Source organism: Olea europaea, unplaced genomic scaffold (genome assembly GCF_002742605.1).
Source record: "Olea europaea var. sylvestris unplaced genomic scaffold, O_europaea_v1 scaffold23, whole genome shotgun sequence".
Classification (NCBI taxonomy): Eukaryota; Viridiplantae; Streptophyta; class Magnoliopsida; order Lamiales; family Oleaceae; genus Olea; species Olea europaea.
In genome coordinates, this window is record NW_019241087.1 from 339,759 (window position 1) to 350,557 (window position 10,799).

General features: G+C 31.3%; 1 protein-coding gene across 1 annotated transcript; it reads left to right on the forward strand.

The window, feature by feature from the left end:
* Positions 1-240: 240 nt before the first annotated feature.
* On the forward strand, positions 241-4,565 carry LOC111381394 (ribonuclease S-7-like). The gene is made up of 7 exons (XM_023005170.1): positions 241-280; positions 3,137-3,318; positions 3,443-3,647; positions 3,736-3,774; positions 3,891-4,152; positions 4,265-4,295; positions 4,521-4,565. Exons 1-7 carry the CDS (start codon positions 241-243, stop codon positions 4,563-4,565), a joined length of 804 nt encoding a protein of 267 aa, XP_022860938.1.
* The last annotated feature ends 6,234 nt before the right edge of the window (positions 4,566-10,799 follow it).

Consider the following 10,799-nt stretch of genomic DNA (forward strand, 5'->3'; position numbering starts at 1 on the left):
TGCTTTGGAAGATCGATAGATTGGGTTCTTTTAGCGATTGATACCCAACTAATACTATTTTTGCATTTACCAAAACCAGCTGATCTTGTAGAAGGTCACTTTATTTCTCCTTGCGTATATGATCTGTGTCAGGAAGCTAGCTTATCTTAGAGCTTCAAGTGAAGAACTTAACTTTGTGGCAAGATCATGGAGCACCTGAACTAGAATTCAGGCCTAAGTAGATCAAACCTTAGCTAAGGGATGATAAACGATTTTGTGACTGAATTCCCTAGGATTAATGGTAGGTTATTATTGGGTTTTGATAGCCAATAAATTATAGGCAATGATGTAAAACGTCAAAATATATTTTTACATGTCTTGGTCGATGGTCAACTGATTACCAAACAATCAAGTATATATACTCGACCAGATTAACAATGTGGACCGTTGGAAATAATAAGGAATTAACGTTGCTCACGGTCCATATATTTACCAATTGTATATCTCTTGAATCTTGGACCATTTAACCTCTTTCTTGGTCCAACTGATGCCTAACCTATTGAGCGTTTGTTTTTCTCCAAGTGAACGGGAACATAAACGAGTAATGAAATAGTAAATAAAGTGTCGAACCGACGAGAACTACGTACTTAATTTAGTGTCAATTAATTTCAACCTTAATGGTCTAATTATGTTAAATGGTCTAATTATATTAACTAAGCTAATTATGAAGGTTTTGTTAAATATATGAGATGTATTGTTAAGATGTCAAATCCTCGTTATACCATTTTTAGTGTAACAATTAAAGTAACAATTTGAAATTATTCATGTTGACAAATGTTCATAATTTAATCGAAAGCCTTTCTCAATAGCGATCAAATCTATCCCTCTCACGTGACCCTTTCATCTCTAGATGAAAGATGGAAATATGATAAATGCATTAAGTGCTATAACATCTATTGAAATCATATAAAGCATGGAGGTATATTTCTATCTTCCATCGAATCTTACAATGTTTATTATGTAGCGCTTAAACCCTATTGTCTCCCTTGATAACAATAAAATTCACTAACAATTCAATTTGTGATCGAGCAATTGAAAAGAACGATAAAAACTATAATAAATCCACAAATAAAACCAAATTAAAGTCAAAATATTTAACTAAAAGCTAAAAATATCATAACAGTGGTTTATCTAATCCTAGCACAATATAAGACTTGCCTAACATATCGAAATTGTAAGAAATCATATTTAAGTGAAAATACATAACCCGGTTTATTGATAAATTGAGAAGATGTAGGCGAATTTTGAAATCTTGAATCCCTTCAATGGTTTCTCAATGAATCTCTACTTGTACCTTCTTCACTTGATTGAATTCTTGCAAGTCCCCTTCTATCTTCTCACAAAAATTATGAATTTTCCTCATTTATTAATAATAATTGATGAATATTCGAGTATAATATGTATATGAGAGGTGTAGAAGAGGTTTTTTAATGTATTCTATTAGGTATTTGTAGGAGTAGAAAATTGCTTGAGAATCACATCCAAATTGGTTTTCAAAAAGATTCCTTTCGAATAAGGAAAGTTATCTTCGCATGCACATGTTTTTGTCTTGTACGTCAGTCAATATTTTGATCATAACTTTTTCTCCTGATATCCAATTGAGGCGAATCAAAGTATTCTAAAAATCTAACTCTATGCATCTTTGATAGGAATAGAAGTTTTTCCAATTTAGAAGTTTACTATTATACCAAAAATAGGTCACAATTATCGGCAAAAAATCTAGAATAAAACTTGTGCGATTGAAAATTTATTTGCAATAATATTTTGATCATATTCTATTCATTTTTTTACTTCTAATTGCATCCAATTGTTTCCCAACAATTTTCAAAGAATCATCTTATGGTACGAATCAGAGTCATGCTTCGGTATCAGGTAGGGAACCCCGACAGAACTCACACAAACATGTGTGGGGTGGAGATTTTAAGGTCATTTTTTAATGAGGTGGGTCCCACTCAAGTTAAGGATCTGAAGACTTCTATTGAAATGGTTTTGTACATCCATCAAAACTCCATGAATTAACTATTGGATATTTACAATTTGATCCTCAAATATTGGACTTCGACCTTTTTGTCCTTTTTGCTTCTTTTTCTCAATTCAACTTCTAATCATCGAATTTTACCTAATGAACGAAATATACAATAAATTAGGCTATATTTATTTAAAAGAATTATTAAGTTTTTATATTTTTATGTCCAAATAAATGCTAAAAATACACTTATCAAACACTCCTTATTCTTCAAGAATTCCTTCAAGACTTGTTTTAGTCTACTACCAACTCCTAATACTACTCCAACAGTAATTTCAATCAAAGTATTGATTAGAATTTGAGTCATAGTCTAATTCTAACTTCCTCAATCTCTTAAAGCATAAGTAGCCATATAAAGGCGCAGGGAAGAAAGAAAAACGGTACTCCTTGAAGTCCGATATTTTTGAAGTAGCTTGTTGAAATAATACATTTCATTTATCGAATTGCTAAGCTACTTCTGCCTGTTAAGGGTGAAAGAAAATAATTATAAGAGTCAAAAGGTAGTGAACAAAGTGGCATGTATGATAACTATTTTTTTTGTCACTGGAATTTAGAAGTGGATGGCAGTTGATTTTTGGCTCAAATAAATTATTCTTTTATCTATGTTAAGTGTAAATATGATGACCCACATATTAAAATGAAACGTGCCTACATCTGATGCAATTTAATAACTATTTCTCTCTCTTCTTTTTAATCTCATATTTTTAATAAAATAATATTACCTGCAAATTCTAGACTTTTCTTTATTTTTTAATTATACACCTTCTCCATCAAAACACTATTTCAAAATTCATTATTTTCAAAAATGAGGGCTTAAACATGCTCTAAATTTGTACATTTGTACATAACATTAATGACTTTAGTCCCTTGTTTTTAATTTTCTAATGTTGTCAAACTCAAACTGCTCTGCCTGACCAAATATACTTGTTTGCATATATCACGTTTTTACATATTTAACATGCTTATGAAATAGTAGGTGAGTTACTTTTTTAGCATTTATCAATAGGAGATGATTGAGTGCATTTACTCCACTTCTTTAGTTCGCTAATTAGCTTATTTTCTGCGTAATAGTATATGGCTTTATGTTGGCACTGCAATGGCCAAATTCATATTGTAATTCATGCCAATGTAAACATCCGATTCCTCAACAATTGAAAACTCATGGTTTTTGGGCACTGGATAGAAATGGACATGTAATGACAAATGAAGAAGATTACATGTCATCTGGAGAAGTTGGCTTGAACGAACAGGACGTACGTATATACGTCCTTCTGAATTACATAATATTAAAAATTATACTGTTTAATTTTAACTTGGTTGTCAATCCAATATAATCATTGGCTTACCTTCTATTATATTTGGTACTTGTGTTGCTAGGTTGCGGACATAAAGATAGAACTAGATGAAATGTGGCCAAATCTTCGCGGAAATAATTTTGATTTCTGGGACTATGAATGGAGACGGCATGGGCATGGCATCATATTTAGTGACCCGAACTCTTATTTCAAGTCGGCTATTCGTTGCAAGAGAAAATTGGATGATATTATCGGAGGAGAGCTGGTTGAATATTTAAGACAAATAGGTAAAAATATGAAAAAATTAAAATTTTCTCAATTAATGCATATAATTATTGCAATGTGTATTAAATGTTAGAATAATGCTATTTGCAGTCGCTCATTACGGTAGTCGTCCTACGTGGCATACACATGGTAGGTGGTTATTTGATACATTAATGCATCAAATAATCACCTGTTATGTGTATGCCACGTAGGGCGACTATCGCAGTGAGCGACTACGAATAGCATTATTCTAAATGTTATTGTAGGTTTTGGACCAACTGCAATTGCTGACTATGCTAATCAACAATTTCCGATAAAAATTAAGAAAAAGACTAATTTCAATGCGGGGATAAAGTGTTACACGGCCGATGGCAAATCCCAGCTTTTGGAGATTTATATATGCTTTACAAGGAAAGAAGATTTTGCCGATTGTAAGTGCAAATACGAAGGCAAGAAAGAATATTATATCGCTCGCGATTGCGAGCGCAGGATTATATTCCCCATAAAAAGGGAACCACAAGAAGAATTGTAAAATTAGCAGGTGTTACTTGATTGTTATTAAGAGTACTCGGTTTGAATCCTACGTAAAATTCCAATTAAGTATTGAAATCTCTATCATACAATTTTTGTTGTTATCCAGACTTCGGGTAGTGGGTACAAGGACTTCTGAGGTTCATTGGTTAAACTACTTCTCAATCAAGAACTTCATTATGTCCAGTAGATGATCGTGCCTGTGATGCTGTCCTCGTTTTATTGTTCCAACTTTGTAGACTTTTGGAAATTTTGTGCAAATTTGAGCCGGTGCAAATTCTTCAAGTAATCAAAGTATTAAATTAAGGCACACGCACTAGCACGAGTACTAACACTAGGATTTGATACATTAATCATTCGCACAGCAGAAACTTGGAAGATTCCGCAGCCAGAGAAAACATCAAACTTAATGAAAATCACAGTTCAAAATATTATATGGGATGAAAAATGTTTATGTAAAAATTGATATTTGTCCAAAATATTGGCGCTTTTTAATGGAAGCTCACTACACCAGGGCGGACCTAGACTTTTAGTGCTGTGGAGTAAAAAATTAATATACACACACACACACACACACACACACACACACACATACACGTATGTGTGTGTGTAAAAAAAATATATTAATGAAAATAAGTTAATACATATTTTGATATTTTGAATATGTCATTTAATTAAATCATTGTTAATATTATTAAATAAATTTTGCTATTTGTATAATTTTGTTCAAAAATTCGTTGATAAATGCTGAGCCGATAGTGAGTAAATTAAATTGAATATAGAAAGTAAATAAATTAAAATAAATCCAAGTTTAATCCAGAAAGTGAATTTCAAATTTTAAGCAAATATAACTCAAAAGTAATTCAAAATACATTTAATCCGTAACAATCTTCAAATTTTGACGTCATATTCCATGTAAAATTTCCCAGTAAAATGATATAAATTATATTGAACAATTTATCATGCAAAAATAATAAATGCTAATAAAATAATTGATTTCTTTCTTTTTTAAAAGAAAAGATGAGCTAGACGACCTTTTTTTTTTTTTTTTGCATGTACGTTTGACGCATTAATTATTTTTCGACATTCGTTTGGACCATTCGATATTACAACGATGCAATTTTTGAAAATAGCTTTTATATGACATAGACAATTTATGGATTCGAATAGCATTTGATTGCTGATAGATTTTGAAAGTTAGCATATAATCGAAATTCTCGAAATATTAGTTTAAAACCGTCTACTTTGACTCTTCGTAACTTTTGCTATAATTGACCATTTAACGCCCCATTATTGAGCAAAAAATAGGCCATGAGCACTTCGAAATGATATTAAGAAGGCAATATTTCGACTTCATTTGTCATCCCGTATTGAGTGCATCAAAGAAAATCATAAAGTGATCAAAACAATTATTTTCTTAAAAAAGGGCAAAAATTTGTGGGATCATTTGACCCCACATGACCTTATGCTGGTCTGCCCATGCACTACACCAGCACTTATGAGCCTAGGGAAGCAAATAATGCCCGAAAGCAGCCCGCGTCAAGGGGACGCAAGGCCGTGGTAGGATTATTATTATTATTATTTTTCCTTAAAATCCAATTCAATCTAAAAAAAAAAACAACTCTCCCAACAAGAAGAATTTTGCAATTTTGGACAAATTTTCTAGCGGGTCCACCCGAGCCTCATGTGGGCTAACCCCTGCAAGTGATCCCTTTACATCCTAACTAGAGATACAAGTAAGTTCAGTTAATTTTACTTGGCTCATCGCTAAGCCCTGGGATATATAAACTCCTCAAAGTTGTTGGGAATTTATTTATACATGCACAACGAAATTTAAAAAAATAAATTCAATTCTCTTCAAAGATTGTCTTTGTGTTTAGATACAAATCATCATTAGAATTATACATTCAGCAAATTCTTAAAACTCTTTTGAGAATCTTGATCACTGACAATTATGATCTTTACTTCTCCTTATGAATCTTAATCTAACCAACTATTTCACACCACAGCTGTCTAATTGTCTAGTATCCAATTATAATCCACATTGAAGAACAAGAATGAGAGATTAAATATTTTTTTCTTCTTCTAGCAAGATCATGATAATTGTGAGATATGTTATTTTTTCTTTCTCAAATTCTAACTGATTACTAATAGATTTTTTTTGTGGGTTTGTCCCACTCATTAAACATAAATTGATTCAATATTTAAATAATCTAATTAATTAAGGTTAGTCCATAGTTCATTAATCTACTTAATTGACTTATAAACTAATTTAATTATATAAATGTCCCATACTTGTCCATTAATTAATTCTTAATATTATTTTTACAATTCTCTCTTTTTGTGAGATTCTCGATCACGATATTGGACAATGTAATTTATTATTTTGATCTAATCAGCATAAGATAAATTAAAAGGGTCATTCCTAATTTATAACTAGCAAATGTGTTATGGCAATACATGTGACGGAAAATATCATATGCTGAACAAAATCAAACTTGTAATTTTGTCGAGAAAATATGATTCTAATATGATCCAATCAATTACGAGATATTGAAGTATGTCAATCTCAATTATCAATCATATCTTTCATCTCACTCTTAATTCAATTACAATCGAAAATCATTTTTAACTTATGTACTTACTTTGGCCAAGGATTTCAATATTAATTTAATTAAATGAAATATAGATCATAATCTCTTACAATCTAAGAATGACGATGATGTGAACCCTGTTGCAGGATGTATCCTGGAATCACACAGGATTTGATACGAACCCCATGAAAGCTAAAATCATATAATGACCCAATGATTTCTTGAATTAAAAACCAAGGATGAAATGTTTGAACACCATAGAGATTGAAAATCATTGATAAATTCCGGATAGTTCAATTTAGAACAAGATAGAAAATGAAAATCCTACTTTATAATTAATCTCTCAAATAATAATGTGTTATGTTTTTGTACAATGAATATGCTTTATATAGAGAAACATAAAAAAAATCTAATTAACTTGTAAAACAATTAGATAAACATGACAAACCTAGTTAACTTGTAAAATAACTAGATAAACATGACAAATTTAATTAACTTCTATAACAATTCTAAATGAAACTAAAATATTGTGAAATAATGAAAAAAAAAACCGTTAGACTAACTAAAAATTGGAAAACTGCTAAAAAAATGGATCCATGACCAATGGAATTTGACCTTCAAAGTTTGATAACATCATCCAACAAACATGTGCAATCGAAAAATGCTTCTGAATTTTACTGATAGATAAAAATTCGATAATCAAGCTAAAAGTTTCGCATGATTATGTACATCCTGCACGTTTTCATACATCCTTCTTATTCCTTCATTTGGATCAAAAGAACTAAGGTTGGACATCTTATTGGTGCATCCCCAACATTAAAAGATCTTTGCTAGCTTGCCTTTCATGATTCTCATCATTCCCTTCATCTTCAAAAGGTTTCAACCTTGAATCTTTACTTGCATCAAAGAGATAAAGATAAACAACATTAAAAGTAGCAGACATATTATACTCATCTAGAATGTCCAATTTTTTTCAAGAACCTGAAATGGTCTATCTCCTCTAAGATGTAATTTAGACCTTCTTTGGGCTGAAAATCATTCTTTCCGCATGTGCACCCAAATCCAAGCATCTGGTTCAAATGTCACATGTCTTCTTCTTTTATTACTTGAGAAGCATAATGCTCGTTCTTCTTTTTAATTTGACGTTGAACATTCTCATGGATTGGCCTTACTAATTCAACATTATTTTTCCCATTAAAGCTACCTCTTTCATCAACGGGTAAATGAATTGAATCTAACGGAGTTAGCTGATTGAAAACATATACAATTTTAGAGGAGAATAGTAGCTGAATGTATGATCCTCTTATATTCAAATTCTATAGATGATAAAGAATCCTCTCAACTTTTCAAATTCATATTTATTCTAGTTCATAAAAGTTGAGTTAATGTCCTATTTACTACTTCAATTTGTACATTTATTTGTGGTGACATATAGTACAAAATGAAAGCATAGTTTCCAACTTTCCCTACGAAACTCTTCAAAAGTAGATAAGGAACTGAACATCCCTATCACACACAATATTCCTAGGTATACCATGGAGTTGTACTATCTCACTAGAAAAAATCAGCTATGTTCATGGCATCATCTATTTTATGACATGGAATGAAATGTCATCTTACTAAACCTATCCTCTATCCTTGTCCACTACACCTTTATCATATGACATATATGTTTTAGAAAAATTTCTTCATTTGTGTACATATCCTTAACATATTTAAATCCAAGCATTTTAACACTAAAAGAATATTTATACATCTCTCATGAAAAGGCTTCATATCATCTGCTAACATAACAGCTAGCAAAGAAAATAGATGACGCTACGAGGTCAAGTCACATTAAATGCCCGCACATCTACAATTGATTGATTGATACATAGGAGGAGACATGAGAAACTTCTTTGTTCAAATGAGGCCACTTGTCCCTTGTTACGCATCTTATACAAAGTAAATTATACCGTAAGTGTACGACGTCAATTTTGGTGTAACATGAATGAAGTTAGAGTGTCGAACTCACAGGGATTGTAATTTAATTTTATACTAATTACTATAATTGTGTAGCATCTATTTTATCTAGATAAATGAATTTTTGAATAATTTTTTTTTTATCTAAATTAGAGATGATTGTGATAAATTCACTGAATAATTGCAAGTTATATGAATTAATCAATATAGGAAAGCCTAGAGTATGAGTTCACCCAACTATAAAATATGATTTTTAAAAGCCCAGTTATCTCTAGTCGATTTTCCATGTTTACAATAAGAACCCTAATGTAATTCTACACCCTTTCTTGTGCATGGAGTAAAAATTAATCATAGAAATTAGTTCCAATATCCATATTCTGAATTAAGATCAAGATTTATCAAGATTGTGGTTTTTAGATGGAGCAAGCTTCATAGATACTACACTTTCTCTCAAAACATATAAATTCTATGTTGTGTTATTGTTGTCATCGCCCCTAAATTCCCTATCTCGATTGCCAGAATTGAGTAGCGTCTTATCATTCAATTAGTGATCAATTAATTAAAAGCATTAAATCAACAACACAAATAAATGAAATTTGAAAATTTCATAGAAACAACTAAAATAAAATAAAATCATATCCTCAAATTTTGGCTAATCAAATCCCATAAGAATTACTTAGTTTATGATATGAGACATGAAATCTATACAATTCATAAAGAATAACATGAAGAAAAGAAAGATAAAACTAATTTTTTGGATGATTGAATCAATCTTCTTCGTCAAGTTGCCTTTGCTTCCTTCTCGATTTCTTAAATCTTGTCCCCTTAATCATCTTTTAATTATCCTTGAAAAGTTGTCTTTAGGTTGTATTTATAGTTGCTTGAAGTGTTGTAGGGTTAGGGTCGGATTGGGCCAAGAAAAGAGTCCAAAAAATTCCAAACAGTATTTCTGTATGGCAACACCTCGATGTTGGCCTTGTAGATCCACGGGGCTGTGATTTTCCTCTAGTAGCATTGTGGCATCACACCTTTTGCTTCTGCAGTGTTTTCCAGGGGTTGCAATGCCACACATTCTACTTCTTCCGTGTTGTATCACTAGGAGATGCGATACTCGATTTTTTGATCCTTTCTTCTCATTTTCTTCCATTCTTCTGCGCCTTTTTTCCCTTCAATCAATCTATATAACAACATCAAAACACACATAAATACGTTCTAAAAAACTCTCAAGAATACCTAAATAATAAGCTAAAGTGGTATTAAAACAATGAGTGAGATACATTCAAACACCCCCAAATTTAATACTTTGCCTGTCCTAAAGCAAACACAAACACAAACACTAGAAAATAACTAACGAACACATAAACACAACTAAAATAAACAAAATATCTTAAAACAAATCTTGCTAGATATGTTGCCTTCATGGCTCAGAGTTAAAACATTAAATCAACTTCATAAATCACTTCAAAATTGCACAAGCTAACTTCTTACATATTCTTTACAAAATGAGTGTTTGTATGAAGAATTAAGTGCAATGTTGTACAATAATAAATCGATCCAATTCCCTACCTCAAATATCCAATATTTCCTTACTTCGTTCGTGGGATTTACACACACCTCAAACTTGTTTTCTTTTTATTCGATTCCCATGGTTGTATTTTAATGTTGATCTACAAATCACTACTTGTTAGCCTCTGCAGTTTGGTTGGATTTTACTATTTGTAGTTCGACATATCCACAAATGAAAATTCTTTTTATTTTTGACTATTTCAACCTTCAAGGATCAACCAAGTTACTAACCCCTTATCAAATGCCCAATCCTCTAAAATAAAAGATTTGGGATTAATCAAGGCAGGTGGTACATCTTCTATTTCATACACGCGCGCGCGCGCGTGTGTGTGTGTATTCTTTAGTTAATCTTATGTGTTGATGTCTCTAAACTAAGCTTTCTAAATTATTTCTGCAATAAGTTTTAGGTCAATGACTCTCAAGGAAGATGACTTTCGGGCATTAGGTTTTGAATCCTCATAAGAATTTTCAGAGTAGCTTCACAACGAGATAGCTTTTTCTCTTTTATATAGTGATTAGTGT